This window comes from Xenopus tropicalis, chromosome 3, assembly GCF_000004195.4.
Source record: "Xenopus tropicalis strain Nigerian chromosome 3, UCB_Xtro_10.0, whole genome shotgun sequence".
Taxonomy (NCBI): Eukaryota; Metazoa; Chordata; class Amphibia; order Anura; family Pipidae; genus Xenopus; species Xenopus tropicalis.
In genome coordinates this window covers 108695686-108714479 of record NC_030679.2, presented here as the reverse complement: position 1 = coordinate 108714479, position 18794 = coordinate 108695686, and the positions used below count along the sequence as shown (strand labels likewise).

Genomic DNA, 18794 nt, shown 5'->3' with positions numbered 1-18794 from the left:
TTGGAAAAATTTCTGTTGTGAGTTAGATTTGATTATAATATTGCAAGCTAAGCAATGAAATGATTCAAAATTGCATGTATACAGCTATTGTATACTGTCTAATTAATGTTCTCAGCACTATACATATAGGGTATTATGCTAGGTAATTTAAAATGATTTCGTTACTCGTGCATTAAAGCACCCATGGCTGTTCCTTATTAAAATGAAATATGTGAAGCTGCTCGATATTTAAGAATCTCCATTTCACAGTCTCTGCTCTGGACCTAATACAGCAGCTATTATGTTCTATGAAGGCAAAGCATAATAACTGTGTCTGCCAAGGAGACGCATCCCTATTAATCTTACTAGCAATTACTTGTGACATTCTAGGACAAGACCTGATTTATGAAAAACACATATGAGCTTTTGATACATGTGAGCCACACTTTTACAGATGTAAAAAGTGTTGGTGAGCCACACAAACATAAAAAAAGTTCTTTGATGATGTCAGATGAGGACTGTGATTGGCTGTTTGGAAGCACATGTAGACTGCTGGCCTGCAGGAGGCTCAGCTTGGAGTAAAACTGTTTCTGTGCTTCCAAAACTTGTCTCCAAGCCAGAAATGCAAAAATGGGCTCCTACTTTGAGGACACTGGGAGCAACATCCAAGGGGGAGGTGTGCAACAAGTTGCTCAAAAGTCAATGGTTGGGGGGATCACTGGTTTAAAGGAATACATTAAAACTCTGTATATAATGAGATATATGGCCAGTCAATTACTGTGCCCTGTATTTTTATTTAATGCTCCTTTTTTGGTTTGTACCTAGTGCTGTCTCCACCTTCTGGATGGCGAACCCCAACAACAACCTTATCAACTGCTCAGCTGCAGGGTCTGAAGTAAGTAAAACACTAAGAAAGCCAATAATAGTATAGTTTAACATTTCTGAGGAGAGAGAGAAGTGGCAGCCACCCAGCTGTTATGAAGCTACATCTCTCCTTTTCAGCTGACTGAGCATGATGGTAGCTGGAAAAATGTAGGAAACCAGAAGGTTGCTGGTTCCCCACCCATGGGCTATACAATAGGAAACAAAAGAGCCATTCTTATAAGTTGTCTTCAGCAGTATGAAGGCTGCCATAAACTGGAAACCCATCTGGAATAGATTTTCTGATACCCAGTGCTTTAGTTTCAGCTCAGGCTCCTGCAGAGAATAGCTCACTGATGTGAAACAATTCAAGGCACCATTAACTCTCATAATTCTCACCTTCATCTGTTGGTCACCAACACTCACTTTTATGGCCAACAATGTTATAACAAAGCTCTAAAATACTTTCAGAATATGAAATATATGATTTACCATCATATTTTTTATGTGTTTTCATGTTTTACGTGTGCAGTAAATCTTAATGAATATAAGAGAAACAACAGGAACTTTTTCTCCCTTTTCAGTTGATGGATTACAAAGTCAGACAGCCCAGTGCTTTGAGTTGATTGACCAGTGTAAAGTCATCTTAGTGTAACTTCATTTGACTTTGCAGGAAACTGGATTCTGGTTTGTTTTCCATCATGTGCCTACTGGACCATCTGAAGGATTGTACCCTCCGGGGCACTCAGAACACACCCCACTAGGAAAATTCCTTAACAACAGAGCTCATTCCAACTACAGGGTGAGTGAACGTCAGGCAAGCACAGGCTCAGGCTATGAATTCCAGATAAATGGGCAGTGGGTGGACTCAAGGAGGATTATGTAGCAACATGCAGTAAACCATTAAAGGCTAAATACTGATCAGCTGCTGTTGGTCACTGGACTGGGACATATAGAGATTGCTGTTACCCAAACTGCTTGTTCCCAATGTCTGACAGTTTATAATTTTATATTTCTATTTTGTGTCTGTGCAGGCTGGAATGATCATTGACAATGGAGTTAAGACTACTGAAGCCAATGACAAAGATAAAAGACCAATTCTCACACTGGTTGGAGCAAGGTAATTTTCCATATGCCATTTTCCTTGAAATCTATAAATCCCAGCTAACCGACTCATTCGTCTAAGTTTCATTGTCATAAGAATGTAGAGGCTAAAGGAACAGAAAAGCAAGGAATGTGGTATATAAGTGGTCAGGGCCACTATAAGGGTAACAGGCAGGGGTACTGCCAATGACACAGATCATTGACAATGATTAAAGGTGTGGGGCTTCCTAATATAGAGGCAGGTTTTAGCAGATAGGAGTAAGGGGTTGGGTGCATCAGGGGTGTGGCCAGGCCCCACTATTTCTGAGCAGAGCGCTTGACATTATATTCTGTATATCCGATTGGATGCAAAAGCTGCGCTGTCTATCACAATCAACAGAGTTTTTTTTATTCTATTCTGTTTCATAGGAAATCGAAAAACCTATGATAAATGGGGCATTTTGGCCACCATGGCATCTAGTGTGCCACAGGCCTTTTACTTGCCAAAATGAGCAGGTACCAGCATGTTCTACAAACATTATTTTTAAGCTGGGTAATGTTTTGTTGCTTCGGGGAAATGTTTTTGTGCTTTTGAGTACAATATTTTGCAATGTCGCAAGCCTCAGATCACAGGCCTGCAACTAATCTTATGCATTAAAAATGTCTTATATAGACAATGCTAAAAATTCATAAAATAATGAGGTAACCAGCATACAATACACAATTCTGTTATCACTATAAAAATACATTTAAGTCTTTGGTTTATATGCTTACAATAAACTTTTAAATAGATCATTAAAAATATTGCAAAATGCACTATTACGGTTACAATAAACGAATGAAAGGGTATTGCATAAGCCAGTTTGTTTGCCCTTTCCCTGAAGCCTGTATTTCTCATCTCCACTTGCTGTGCAGGTATGGGCCACATCAGGATGCTGATCCTCTCAAGCCACGAGTACCTGCAAGAATCCAGCATTTTATTGCTTACAAGAACCAAGACCATGGAGCCTGGCTGCGGGGAGGCGATGTTTGGCTGGATAACTGCCAGTGAGTCTTGCCATTCCACAGCCTGTGATGTTAGGCGTCTTGTTTATTGCGCCAGCATTCCATATACTCTCCTGTAATAATCACTGGCAGATGGTGTTTTTTGTAATAAAGCAGAAAACACAGCAGCAGCCAAAAGTTGAGAAAACATTGCTTTTTGATTCATCTAGTACTACTGTCCTGTACTAATGTTCTTACTTCTGCCAGCAGCTGAAGAAGTTATTTGTACCCTTACACTTCATATACAGTTTATGTATTTTAATGCTGGGCTCAAGAGTAGAAAATTGCACCACACTCATACAAGCACTTCTCAGGTGATTGTCACATGGAAATGTGGCAGTGTGTTTCCAAATGACAATTCCTGAACTAGCTCTTGTGCAAATAACATCCTATTTTGTGCATTTTTGTGATTATACACACAAGCCCTGGAAACCACTTATGCCTGCAGCAGCCTAGCAGATCCTATTCCTGTTCTGGTTGCACCAGACCCATCAAAGTTAGGTAATTACTGGGCCATGGTACTGCCTAAGCTGTTTGCACTCTCTATGTGCACACACATTACAGTTTCTGTTACAAAGTTGCTGTATAATATTTTTTTCTTACCATTGCATGAAAATGCTGTGAATGGGATTAAAATACTTTGGTGTTATTTCTCATTTGTTTTTGTTTTTTTTTTTTTTTAATATCCAGATTTTCGGATAATGGCATTGGATTAACACTTGCCAGGTGAATATCATACATTTATCCTAAAGATTGTTCCAGACGCTTAGTTTTTATGCAATCTAATTGAATGTAATTTGCTTCCAGTGGGGGAACATTCCCAGATGATGATGGATCCAAGCAACAAATTAAAAACAGTATATTTGTTGGTGAGAGTAACAATGTGGGGACAGAAATGGCAGACAACTCAGTTTGGGGACCAGGGGGCATTGACCACAGCGGAAGAACTCTCCCAAGGGGCCAGTAAGTTCCTGGATGTTTCTGAAAAGTTTTTTTGTAAAGGTAGAAACCATGCAAGTCAGTGACATGAATATCTTCTCTTAGAAACTTCCCAATCCGTGGAATTCAGATCTATGATGGGCCAATTAACATTGAGAACTGCACCTTCCGAAAATTCGTATCTCTGGAAGGACGTCACACCAGCGCAATTGGATTCCGATTCAACAATTCCTGGCAAAGCTGCCCCAAGAATAATATGACTAATATTATATTTCAGGATGTGCCTGTAAGTTTAGCTTCCCTTAATCAATTAGTAACAGTTCAGCACTGTTTATAAACTAGCCAGTGCATGTTATATTTTGCTGCCTGCTTAAATGCAACAGGGGTTTGGGCTTTCATTATCGTTAGCCTTTTATATGACAAAAAATCAAATCCAAAATTAACTCTTTTGAGCAGCATTTTAGTGATTGTTGCTCTGTATCCTTTAATCTGATTGACCACCAACCAAAGCAACAGCATAACAGTCTGTCAGGGCTTAAAATCTAGCCAAGCATTGACCTCCAACAGCACTCCTCCACAGCCTTCTTGTGATCCAACTATTCAGTTCCTAGGCCCAAACAACTAGATCAGTGCTATCAGTGTAAAAATAAATCCTTCATGGCTGTATCTTGCAGTAAAATCCAGGATATCTATCTAATAGTATTCCAGCCATTATGTCTCTCCGATTCCCAGTAACAGCAGCCTGCAGTTGTCCAAGGATGCTAGTATTTGTATTTTAAACAACATCTGGATGAATGTACCTTCTTCCTGCTTGAAATGAATCATAAAATCGTATACTCCAGCCTAAATGTCTGTTTACAGTAACAAAAACTCTGCCTTTTATGAGAAGAGCTTCCATTAACAAAACCAGAGTGACTTTTTTACAAGGATAGAGTAGATGGAAATGAAATAATTTGCCCTTAGTGTTCAGTTAAAAGTAATAAAACAGGCTTTTTACTTCACAAGATTTACTCATGCAATTAAAATATTATTTTAAAGTAAAAAGGGGAAATAATAAGGAAAATACTTTGGAAAATACTATTTATTAGGAATGTACCATGTGCAAATTAATAACTATGGAGATGTCATATTGTTTACCTTGGCTAAGTCAGTATTTATAGAAAATCAACAAAAACCCACTAAATTCTGTTGCCCCTAGAAATACATGCCCCCACTCAATTACCAGTAGTTTTATTTTCTTCACACTTTCTACTCATAATTGTCTATCAATTCCTGTGTGTTGTCATTATTATTATTATTATTATTATTATTATTATTATTAACATGCATTATTAATAATAATAATGATAATAATAATAATAATAATAATAATAATGATAATAATAATAATAATAATAATAATAAATAACATGAAGGAATCAATTATAGAAGAGTATGAAGAAAATAAAACTACTGGTGATGAGTGGCGGCATGTATTTCTGCTTGGGTTGCTTTGGCTTTTCCACCGTGTTATATGATGCCAAGCTAATGCTGAAGAGAGGGGAAAATCCCCACAAATAATGTCATGTACCTTCATTTCTGTGAGTTTATGAAAATTCTTTGGATCTCTGTCTCCTATCCATCATTGTATTAGAACCTGACATTTTCATTCTATTTAGATTTCATCCAGAGTTTTCTTTGGGGAACCTGGCCCGTGGTTTTATAAGATGAACATGGATGGGGACAAGACAACAGTTTTACATGATTTGGATGGTTCGGTATCAGAATATCCTGGGGCGTACCTGGTGAAGGAGGATAATTGGTTGTTGAGACACCCTGACTGCCTTAATGTGCCTGATTGGAAGGGAGCCATCTGCAGTGGAAACTATGCACAAGTGAGTACAATTATCACTTCTTGTTCCAGAACTAGCAATGTTACATGGCACTGCTGCTACACTGATTCCTAAAGCAGATAGAAATAATCTTAGCATGGCATATAGTTAAGACCTTCTCCTTCCCTTGTATGACTCTCATTCAAACTGCTGCCTGGTTGCTAAGGTAAAAAATACCCCAGTGACCAGATAGCTGCTGAAATTCCAATCTGGAGATCTGCTGAAATAAAAAAACCCCACAAAAAATAAAGAATGAAAAACAATTGCAGATTGTCTCAGAATATAAATGTCTATGCCATAAACCCCTTACACACATTCAGAAGCCAAAGTGACATGCCAGTATCTTTTTGCAGGTCTACATCCAGGCCCGAAGACCAGCTGACCTAGAAATGAAGATTATTAAAGATGAGTATCCAGATCATCCAATGCATCTGGAGGGAGCTTTGGCTAAAACCCATCATTATCAGCAATACCAGCCTGTGATTACTCTCCAGAAAGGCTACACAGTGCACTGGGATAAAACTGCCCCAGAGGAGCTCACAATCTGGCTTATCAATTTCCAGAGGTCAGTATGGCTCAGTATACATCTCACAGTTTGTGGTCCCACGGTAAATTAGTGACAAGTGAGGCATACAAGTTTTACAACTTTTGAGCCTTGGGTTTGGAAGAAAAATAATAATTGTGCTAGTGAAATTTGCTAATGAACCTATTCTGCTGCCTCCTGAGTGAATGAGCAGGAATGTTTGCCAGCAATCGTAAATGTGTGTTAAGCTAACAGTATTTATGAGTGGGATATGGCTCATGTATTAAAATTCAAGGAGATAAAACATTTAACCTGAAGTGCTCTTTACAGTGGTGTTGTTTAGATTCCCAGCTCTATAAAATAGTTTCCTTTAGTTAACTGAAATGTTTTGCTACAATTTCTTTCAGTGTACATTGAGCCAGGAAAAAAATAGCCATTTTAAAATGAAATATTTTTTTTGGCTGATAAACTCTTAAGGAAATTTAATGTCAGGTTCCTATTACTCGTGGTAACTCATGATTCTCCTATTTTAGGCAAAACTGGATTCAAATAGGATTTTGTTATCCTAAAGGGACAACATTTTCCATCCTCTCAGACATCCACAATCGTCTCACAAAGCAAACCTACAAAACAGCAACCTTTGTACGAACCTTCCAGATGGATAAAATCTACCAGGCCCACCCCGGCAGGGGTTATTATTACTGGGATGAAGAGTCAGGGTATGTAAAGCTAAAGGGGGTAAATAGTTCACACACGAACTTGATTATACACAACTTAATCACTGCTACTTATTCAAGGAAGCACTGAACTAGAAGGAGTTCTCCTAATTGGGTTGTTGGCTTTCTGTCAGTCCTAAGTAATAGCACCAGCTTGTAGTCTTTGTAAATGCCCTTAAGTCCAGGAATATTGTTCTAAACTCTCTTGTTTGGGTTAGTACTATCTTGTAAATACTATCATACCTTTTAACCAAGCTGACCCAGAGATATTCAAAAATATACGGATCCAAACCAATAACACCATCTAATTATTTCAGGCTTCTGTTCATTACTCTGAAGGCACAAAATGAAAAGGAGAAATTTGCCTACTGCTCTGTGAAAGGCTGCGAGAGGATAAAGATCAAAGCTTTAATCCCAAAGGGTGCAGGCGTCAGTGATTGCCAAGCATTGGCCTATCCAAAATATGCTCAGACTCCAGTGGTGGATGTGCCAATGCCAAGGAAGCTGAACCCAAGCCATCTGGTAATATATCTATACACTTTGAATGGAAAAAAACATTGGCCATGTATTGACTGACTTTACTTGATGACTATATGTGGGAGAAGAATTAAGGTGGCCATACATGCGCAGATTTAAGATGAAGATTCAAGCCCTTCAGACCAATTTAGCAGCTTATCTACCAGTGTATGGGGTTCTCAGACAAGCCTACCCTACCAATATCTGGCTGAAAATGGGGCAGATGTTGATAAGGCAGGTTTAATTTCCCGGTCAGATTGAGGACTGCATTGGCTTATTTATGCGTTTTTCGTTTATGTGTTTTTTGTTTATGCGTCCCCTCATCGTCATCCAATTGTTTGGCCCTAGGGCCTAATGATCAGTTTAACCCGATATCACCCACCTTAGGTGCGTATATGAGGAAAATGATCCACTTGTTTGGCTACCTCAATCTGCCTGGCTACCTTAATTTTCCCTTTGGATCAAGGACTGCATCGGCTTATTGATGTGGTCCTTGCTTCAAAGGCTTGCAGAGCCAAACGATCGGATTAGCCAGATATCACCCACTTCGGGTGGGCATATGGGGGGTGAACAGATCTGTGTATGGCCATCTCTACAGCAGTAGCATATAGGCATCACCTCAACTGTGCATAAAATATTTCATTAGTGGGCTCAATCTCACTACCTATGCTATGGGGCAGATTTACTAATCCACGAACGGTCCGAAGGCATCCGAATGCGTTTTTTTCGTAATGATCGGTAATTTTTGCGACTTTTTAGTCGCCGTCTCGACTTTTTCATATGTTCCGCGACTTTTTCGTCGCCGTCGCGAAAAAATCGGATTGGTTTTTCTGCCGTTTACAATCGTTCAATACAAAAAAATCGTAACGGCAACGAAATAGTCGTGCAAAATATGATAAAGTCACGGTGGCGATGAAAAAGTCGCGACGCCGACGAAAAGAAAACAAAATTTTTTGTTTCATTTTCTGAATTTTTGCCATCCGGGATTCAAATTCATGCTTTGGTAAATCTGCCCCTATGTGTACATATTTCTAGTTGTTAGGGAAAGGATGATCTAGGAACCAGATAGCAGTATAAATACCAAACTGAAGTCCTTACAAAATTTTAAATAATTTAAAACTTAGAAGTACCACTAATTGCACATTGTCTTAGAATACCAGTGTCTATATCATACTACAATTATATTTTAAAGTGAACTAGTTCTGATATTTTCTCATGAAGCATTTAATATGCAATGTAGGTATCTATAAAAGTATACTCCTAAACAAGGTCATATGTAAAACCCTGCTTCATCTAAATCAACCATTTTCATAAAAATATATATTTTTTAGTAGTATGTGCTATTGGGTACTCCTAAATAGAAAACTGCCATTTTAAGAATTAAGGGCCGCCTCCTGGGATCATAGGATTCACAGTGCACACAAACAAGCCAAGGCACACATACATGTTAGGTCACATCAGCCAATTAATGGACAGAGTTCTGCCTTTTGCTCCCACACTTGTTTCTGTTACAGTTAGAGCTGCATTATTTCTGGTCAGGTGATCTCTGAGGGAGCACACAGTCCATCACTAAATGGTGGATCAAGGGAAAGCATATAAAAGGGGCGATATTTACTGATATATATTTCAATTTGGCAACAGGGTCAGACTGGGCCGATCTACAAGAATCCCCAGATCCTTCTCCATTTAGGATCCCCCCAACACACTACCATCTAGTATATAACTCATGTTTATATTATTTCTACCAAAATGTGTTTCCTTTTAATGATAATCATGTGTTGCATTGCAGTCATCCTCTAGTGATCACTTTCTGGAGGTAAAAGTTGAGACTTACAACACCAGATACTTCCATTTGAACGATGACTTTGCCTACGTTGAGGTAAGACCATGGTTTTCATCATAAAGCATTAAAATAGGAAAATAAGTGATTCAAGATTTATTCTATATTTGATACCTGTGACAAATGGTGCCGCAGGCCCGGACTGGCAATATGTGGATGCAGGCAAATGCCAGAGGGGCTGCTGTAAGATGCCATAGGCAGTCACTATTTATTGGGCCTGTGGGGGCTGTTTGGGCCTCTGTGTACTTGAAATGCCAGGGTCTGTTTTGAATTCCAGGCCTGGTTAGCAGTCTTGCGTTGCTGGGGTCCTGGGGTAGTTATTTATTCAATAACCACTTGTGATATTGCAACTTTTCTCTGATATATATTTTTTAATAAAAGTGTTCAAAAGCTAAATTTGTCACTTGACAATGTTGTGTTACTTTTACTTTAATTTTGTATCCACAGGTGGACGGTGCAAAGTTTTTTATGCAGGATGATGGGATTGAAGTTGTTGTAATTGATGGTTACAGTGGGAAAGTTGTGGACAGTACAAGCTTCAGAACCTCCATTCTGCAAGGAATTCCAGCACAATTCAATAACTACGTCACAAATATCAAGGACGAGTAAGTATTGTACTTATTACATATTACAGACAGCGCACTTCTGGAATTGACTTTATTACTGAGCTAGCAAAAATGATAAAGTAATGAGTTAAATTGAAAAATATAAAAAGTGCCTTGTTATAGAGTATGCTTTATACCCTTTAAATTAGTAGATGTGGCTCTTCAAGTTTCTCCCAATATAAAGCTGCTAACCCTCTGGATATTCCTTACAGGGTGCATGGTCATGTATTTTCTGTAATGTATTCACTGACTTCTAACAGGTTTCATAGCAAAAGCTTTGTTGTTTTAATGTTAGCAGTGAGTGATGTGGCTTTGTCACAGGATGTTACATACTTTGCAAACAGCTATTTTGTGATGTGTGAAATTATGAGACAGTGTTTAGCATGTTTGTGAGTGCGGGGCCCTCTGCTTGCTGGCGCTCACTGTTGGCACAGCTAATGTTACCAGACTTGATCCACTGCTGCCACATTTACTTTTCTATAAAAGCAAATAGACTTTATGCACAACAAGATGGAAACAGTTCAGGGAAAGATGTCAGAACTGCAGCAATTCCAGCGTTGTCTTTTGGGGAGTGCTAGCAAAGCGCAGGGCCCCACATTCTATTGCACCCCAGAGACCAATAATTGTATCCAGAAGGAGCTGAAAAAAAAACTCCATTGCACCCCACAGTTATACCAGTTCTCTTGGTAGTGGGTATACTATGGCAAAGTTATATCAGTAACACTTCATACCAGAGCTGTCCAGTCTGCTGACTACAGATGATTTTGGGCTGCAACTGGCGGGAATGCCCAGAGGTTTCGTTTCTGCATTTCCATTTGTTTTGCATCTATGAAATGCCACAGATACTCCCAAATAGTATTATCTGTTCAATATGTTGTACAAGAGCAGTTTTTTTGTTGGGGCTATTACCATGACAAAACTCAAATATTTTGTTTGCAGCTCGGTGGTGGTCATTGTCTCCAAGGGAAGGCTGTATCCCAAAGGCCCATGGGTGAAGGTTCTGGGCAGACTTGGGATTGAGGCAGATATAAAGCTGAAAGGTACCAAGTTTCTTTATTTATCTTAATGTGCATTAGTGCTTCAAATTCCTGTAGCGGACTGTTATTGTCCAACCATATCAACCCACACAACTGTGCAGATCGGGAAATCTTAGTATTCCATGCCTGAAGGGACACAAGGTTGACATAACTGACTAAAGCTGTCACTATGGACCTCTATTGTGAATGATTTTAAGGGCAATGATTTGAGCACCAGGGATTTTTAGTATCTCAGGGGGCAGGTGCCAACTTCAGCCCTGGCACCCAAGTTACTAAAATCACCTGCGCCATTGCTTTAAAGGTTCAGTAGCTTCGGAAGCTAACAAACACAAGTCCCTGGAAAGCTGTTTGGTAGTCAGATTTTTGGGACTTAAGGGCATTTGTAAAGCCATTGCTTGTAAAGGCAAATAGATTGCCCTGCATTGCATTGCCTAATGTGGTAACACACAGGAGATAATGCCATTTATAGCCCTGTGCATACCACATAAAGCATTCAAACAAAAAACGCACTGTGGCTTGAATTAAATATGTTGTTTTCAGATACTTGAGACAATAATATAATAGGTAATTGTATGTAGGTACCTATGTATATCTTTATTTCTAAAGGCATTGTCTTAATAACTTTTTATGTAGTTTATAGGCTAAATGTATTCTCTGTATTCTGTTTCCAGAGAAAATGGCCTTTGTAGGCTATAAGGGACACTTTCGTCCTGTTTGGATCAAGCTGGTTACCAACAATGAAGCAGCAAAAATCCTTCAAGCCATTCCATTCCCTGTGAAAAAGAAAATGAAATTATAAAGCTGAGGCCTTACCTTTATCATCACTGCCAGAACAGCGAGGAGCACATTTAGGCAGAATGTACAACTGCAACTCTCAAGGACTGCATTTGGAATGTGCTTTCTTTATACAGGTGGTGCCAGGCCATGCCATGCTTGTCCCCATGTAGACAGAAACCTGTCCTTAGCACTTAGATAAGGTCCTTTGGAAAAGCTGTTCCATTCATGGGATCTTATTGCTGTCAGATGAAATTTACACCTTGACTTATACCAGGGGTAACTCCTTATGCATTCCTGTTGTTAAGGCTCAGTATAGTAGCTACTGTATTGTGGTGTGTGAGATTTATTTTGGATCAGATTGTTTGCATCAAACATATTTTTGTACCAAAATATTAGGGTTATCTTCACACCTGAATTCACCCATTTGGGCATGTTGTACTGTATTTACACAATATGCTATAAAGGTGACCATGTATATCAATTCTGGGCCCACACTATATAGCACTAAACCAGTATATGGAGATCATTTACACTGGTAAAATTAATTTGTGGAATTATGTACAAGTGCCCATTTGCTGTGAATATGCCATTTCTTAGATGAGGCACATTTGAAGTTGTCCGTAGCTTTCAGAGCTTATGTCTGGGGCAGGTGACAAACAGCCCAGTGAGAGCGACTTTGATTTCTGAGCTGCCTGCTGATCCCTATGCAAAGAGCAATTCATGACATACTGACTTGTGCTCATTGTACTAGAACCAGTAGGTTCATATGGAAATGATGGCACCCATCTGCAGCAATGCATCACACTGGGGCAGAAATTGGAACCTATCTCCAGTGAATACGTTAAGATTTTTCTCTCCCTAAGGACCAATTTGACAACAAATCCATCAAATTATCATAAGGTTAGTGGGCACCTAGCAATCCCACATTTAGCGATTTTTCATCCAACATCAGTCAGAAAATCAACTGTGCAGGGTTGAAAATGTTTGTCGTTGGCATTTAAATTTGCCCATTGTCCAGTTGTTTGCAGGACCAAGCAGGTAATTCTCCTAGCTTCAACTAGCTGATATCGCTTGAAATGGTCGTTTTCATTGATGCACAAATTCATTTCAGGAAAAGCTTAGTCCTACAATAACTAAAAGATCTTTTAAAAATCTTAACATGTATGGCAAGCTTTAGGGAAGGATTTGGATCTTAAGAATTTTAGAAAGTGGAGTAGGTTTAAACATGTCCCCCTGACACTGTACCATAGCAATGTGAGGAAGGCCACCAACACACACTGTTTTCCCATTGATGCCAAAGCAGACTTAGTTGGATGCATTATTAACAGTAACTTCAGCACTATCTCACTTTAACCTGTTTTTTATTATTACATTTCTATATATAACAATTTCATGCATTTTCTAATTCTGCAGACAAAATCTAATCCTATAATTGTAATTCTATTATTATGTATAGTCCAGCGATGTGCTAAATCATGTTTGCTTGATGGGGCAGTCTAGTGTACATTTCAAGCCATTATCAGCCATGAGTATACATATTGCTAGTACTCTCAGCAGTGGTCAGTGGAACGCCACTGCTGCGTTAATGTTCCCTACAGCAGACCCCTTAGAACAAGGCATTGTCACCTATTTAGCCACCACCATGTGACTTATGGACACACCAGGTTATTAGTTGTTGGCGTATTAAAATATTCATGCTCATTTATCACATAACATTGAACTGAATAGAAGTAGAAGTTGGGAGATATGGCATTCGGTGTTCCAGTTGTTTTGCTTTGCACTATATGGTGGTTTCAGTGACATTAGCAAATCACCATTACAGCACTCTAGAGTAGCTATAGGTTGACGTGGACACATATTTTGCCCAAACCAGCTTTGCTAATGGGATAAGCAGATAATCTGCTGCGCACATAGAATCAATGACTTGGATGTGGTAATTCTGGTACAAAAATTGTGTATTCTTGTTTGTTTGTTTTCAAGGCACCGAAATAGCTGGTCCTTTTTCGGAAATAGATGTAAAAGTTCTGTAAAGTGTTTTTGTATGTAAGCAATATTTCTTATAGACCTCTTCTTCACGTGAAAAGAAATATATATATATTTTGTATTTATTTATTCATCAGAAGGCTGGGAATGGACTAGATGTGTCATTATCCCATAGATGTAAAGGTTTAGAATAAATGGTTATTTTTAGAGATCCTCTTTGTAAATCAGTATTTCTGTTATTAACAAAATTTGAAAACCGTGTAAAAAAATCTGTTTTACTGATTCTGACTTGTACACAGGATATCGTCTGTTTGGAATTCCCAAATAAAGGTTCAAAATAAGTCTGGTATTTTTCATTTATTTTACTGTTAATCATCATTAATATATCCTGTGAGAAGGGGTAATAAATACAAATAATACTTAATATGGCTTTATTTAGAAAAGTCCACAAACCATGCTGTTTGTGTCAAGGATCAATGGGATAATTTAAAGAACCAGAGTCACCCATACATCCCCACAACCCACATCTCTTAAACAATAAATTGTAGGGGTGCTGGTGGAAGGCAGAAATAAAATGATATACTAGTGTTGCCCAGCTTTTTAGAGAGGGGGGCATATATATTGATAAAGATGGTCTTCAAGACCTTGACCCATTTGCACAATTAAATATGGGGTGCTGTACCATCTTGTGTGTGTCGATATATCAGGGGGACTCATAAATACAGATATAATCCCAGGTTTGGCGTAGGCCTACTTCACTCTTCTTCTGTGCTTTCTGCTTGTCAGCTTCTGCCCTTCCCTTCTGTATCTGACCTCTGTTAAAGGGGAACTAAAACTTACCAAGAGACATAGGACAGAAATACTTATAAAAGAAAACTAAAGCTTAACTAAAGTAGTAAGGCAGATATGCTGCACATTATACAGTATTTTGGGGTCAGCACAAGCCCAAGACAATCACAGCCCTTTAGTAGGGAAGATTTGTGGCACCAAGGTGCCCCAAGTAGCCCCACAACTTCTTTTCTGCTGACTCCCTGCACATGTTCTGTGCTGCTGTCATTTACCTGAGCTTAGGGACCCACTCACAATATACTATATATGTTACATAGGGTTGAAAAAAAACCAGAGTCCATCAAGTTCAACCCCTCCAAGTTAATCCTGCAAACACAAACCCATACTGACCTATCTATACACTCACATACAGACCCATACTGACCTATCTATACACTCACATACAGACCCATACTGACCTATCTATCCACTCACATACATAAACCCATACTGACCTATCTATCCACTCACATACATAAACCCATACTGACCTATCTATACACTCACATACATAAACCCATACTGACCTATCTATCCACTCACATACAGACCCATACTGACCTATCTATACACTCACATACATAAACCCATACTGACCTATCTATACACTCACATACATAAACCCATACTGACCTATCTATCCACTCACATACAGACCCATACTGACCTATCTATACACTCACATACAGACCCATACTGACCTATCTATACACTCACATACATAAACCCATACTGACCTATCTATACACTCACATACAGACCCATACTGACCTATCTATCCACTCACATACAGACCCATACTGACCTATCTATACACTCACATACAGACCCATACTGACCTATCTATCCACTCACATACAGACCCATACTGACCTATCTATACACTCACAGACCCATACTGACCTATCTATACACTCACATACAGACCCATACTGACCTATCTATACACTCACATACATAAACCCATACTGACCTATCTATCCACTCACATACATAAACCCATACTGACCTATCTATCCACTCACATACATAAACCCATACTGACCTATCTATCCACTCACATACATAAACCCATACTGACCTATCTATACACTCACATACATAAACCCATACTGACCTATCTATACACTCACATACATAAACCCATACTGACCTATCTATCCACTCACATACAGACCCATACTGACCTATCTATACACTCACATACATAAACCCATACTGACCTATCTATACACTCACATACAGACCCATACTGACCTATCTATACACTCACATACAGACCCATACTGACCTATCTATACACTCACATACAGACCCATACTGACCTATCTATACACTCACATACATAAACCCATACTGACCTATCTATACACTCACATACATAAACCCATACTGACCTATCTATCCACTCACATACAGACCCATACTGACCTATCTATACACTCACATACAGACCCATACTGACCTATCTATACACTCACATACATAAACCCATACTGACCTATCTATCCACTCACATACATAAACCCATACTTACCAATCTATACACTCACATACATAAACTATATATACAAACATTAATTCTAACTGTAGATATTAATATCACAATAGCCTTGGATACTATGCTTGTTCAAGAACTCATTCAGGCCCCTATTAAAGGCATTAACAGAGTCTGCCATTACCACATCACTAGGAAGAGCATTCCCCAACCTCACTGCCCTCACCGTGAAAAATGCTTCAAATGGAAGCTCTGTTCCTCTAATCTATAGGGGGGGCCTCTGGTGCGTTGATTGTTTTTATTGGAAAAAAGAACACCCCCTATCTGCCTATAATCCCCTCTAATGTATTTGTACTTATTGCAGAGTAGATATAATGTAAGAATTATGTTTTTCAAGATCACCTTTATTTGCATTTCATGGGCAGTTATCAAAGCCAATGCCTAGGAAACATAGGAAAATCAGTTGTTTTAGGGAGGTTGCCCACCCTTGTAATCGGCAGGCTGTCCTCATTCCCTCATTGAAATCCACAAAAAAACTGAAGGTGAGCTGGGAGAAGATTTTATAGTTTTTGCACTAATGTACTACTGTCCTTCAGGCCTGGACCCTGTTCCATTAAATATCTCTTAATATTCCATGTTTACAATGAAACATGGAAAACAGAGGCTGCTGTAAGATGCCACAGACAGTCACTATTTATTGGGCTCATGGGGGGCTGTTTGGGCCCCTGTGTATTTGAAATGCCACAACCTATTTTGAATTTGTTTTTTGTGTGAACAAATGACCATTAAAGACAAACTTTGGCTCTAAGCAGTAGTCAAGGAATGGCCCACAGCCCCCCCATACCTCCCCCCCCCCCCCCCCACACACACAGTTGGGACATAGGTTTGTAATTGCAATGATGATGATTTAAAAATTGGTGAGAAATAAATGGGCCATTTCTAAAGTTCTGTATTTATATAGTTCTGTTGTCATCTTACACACCGTGCATTACAATCCTGGAAATCATTCACTACAAAGAGCAAATGAAGCCGTGTTTATAAAAGTGCGTCATTTATTTACGCCAGGCTGGCTCTGCAATTAGCACCGTTACTATTCACAACCTCCGACCTGGCGTGACCCATTCAAGTCAATGGGACAAATTCAGGCAGCAAAGAAATTCTGGCATAAAAAGTGGTGTAAATAGACAGCCGTGAGCAATGCCACTATTTACACAGATTTCTTTTCAAGCTGACGCCTCTTTTTAACCCAGAATGTTATACTTACCTCACACACACAAACATCCATTACACAGCTTTTATACTGCAAACAATGTGCAATGTAACACTGTGCCGCAATTCAGTTTTAACAGAGTTTCAGAAATATGCTTCTTAAAGGGACAGTACATCCCCTTTTTCAACACTGGTGCAATGCATAGAGCTTGTACTGAACATACATTTTGCCAATTTCTTGCTCTAAACAGGTTCAAATTTGAAAATAAAAGTCGCATTCTGCTCTTTATCTAAAAAGTAGAATGCAGCTTTAGTTTTATTAACAATTATTTGCCCTGTTCAGAGTAAGAAATAGCAAAAACCATTAAAATTTCCTAATGTAAGAATAAGCAAAATATACAGCACAAACCCTACTCATTGCACCAATGTTGGTGCCTTCCCCTTTTAGTGGGAGATTGCCATCAGGCCATACTGCAGGGCAGCAGTAAATAGAGACTGGCGCGTATGAGAGCACAAATCAGGAGGCTGAGGGGAACACAAGACAATGGATTCCCTTATGTTCTCATTTCAAAGTACATTTAAATCAATCTATTTGCACTAAAAAGAATTTAAAGGAAATGTAAACCTTCAAAATGCATGCAAAATTGCTAAGAGCGAACTTTTGCAATTTAAATTTTTTTCACTGCAAATATAACACATTTGATACAACAGCGCCACCTGCTGTTCAATTTTCTGCTGTTTTCAATTTTCAAAGTTTAAAAAACAAAAATAGTGCAGGCGCGTCAGATGCTGTGAAGCAGTGACAAGTTTTTTTATCATCTCACCAACGTGGCAACATTTATACTGGGCCCTTTGTCAGCCTAAATGGTGTAACAAGCAAAGTGAATTTAAATGGTGAAAGGAGGCTAAGACTGCCCCCAATCCTCCCCCCCACCCAGCAGATTCAATATTAAAATAAAAAGTCTTTAAAATTGCTGTGTAGATTCAGGGTAGAAAAGTCCATAATATAAAATCCAAATTTCTAATAATATCCATCAAAATACAAGACTTTTCAGTAGAAACGTGTTGGGATTTCAGCTACTGTAAATTATGTTATCTAGGTGGGAACATATATAAGGGGAATAAAATGATCTATCCATGCCCTAGATACCTCCCAAAACCACGCCTATTTTTTTCCTGCCCACACCCACTAAATACCACTCCCATTTTACAAAATTTGGTTTGGGGTCTTGTTTTATGTGTTATTCTAGTTTTGCTAAAGAGGTACAATTGCCCTTTAAGCTGCAAGTCTCAGTTCCCCCAGAGACCTGTTTAGCTTATTAGTTACAATTGTATCTCTGTGCAGATGTGGCTGTTAACTTTCTGGGCTCTCTGCCAAAAGCTACTTATCTAATTAAGTTTGAGAAACATTGTATCTTTTTTAGCATTCAGTGCAGGAGATCAAAGGGAAATGTGGGACTTTTCAGTAAGTAATCCGAGACTGCT

The 18794-nt window shown here is 38.9% G+C and overlaps 1 protein-coding gene across 2 annotated transcripts in view; it reads left to right on the top strand.

Annotated features, from left to right (window-relative positions):
- cemip (cell migration inducing hyaluronidase 1) overlaps positions 1-14115 on the top strand; it is a 78341-nt gene extending 64226 nt beyond the window's left edge. For both annotated transcript variants that reach the window (XM_012959546.3, XM_002932256.5), the window contains exons 15-29: positions 805-874; positions 1514-1642; positions 1875-1960; positions 2839-2970; positions 3658-3693; positions 3775-3930; positions 4012-4192; positions 5565-5780; positions 6131-6342; positions 6834-7019; positions 7334-7538; positions 9322-9411; positions 9820-9977; positions 10917-11017; positions 11686-14115. In XM_012959546.3, coding sequence (XP_012815000.2) covers positions 805-874; positions 1514-1642; positions 1875-1960; positions 2839-2970; positions 3658-3693; positions 3775-3930; positions 4012-4192; positions 5565-5780; positions 6131-6342; positions 6834-7019; positions 7334-7538; positions 9322-9411; positions 9820-9977; positions 10917-11017; positions 11686-11813 — 2086 coding nt within the window. In that variant the 3' untranslated portion in view covers positions 11814-14115. The remainder of the gene's footprint in view (positions 1-804; positions 875-1513; positions 1643-1874; positions 1961-2838; positions 2971-3657; positions 3694-3774; positions 3931-4011; positions 4193-5564; positions 5781-6130; positions 6343-6833; positions 7020-7333; positions 7539-9321; positions 9412-9819; positions 9978-10916; positions 11018-11685) is intronic.
- Positions 14116-18794: the final 4679 nt, after the last annotated feature.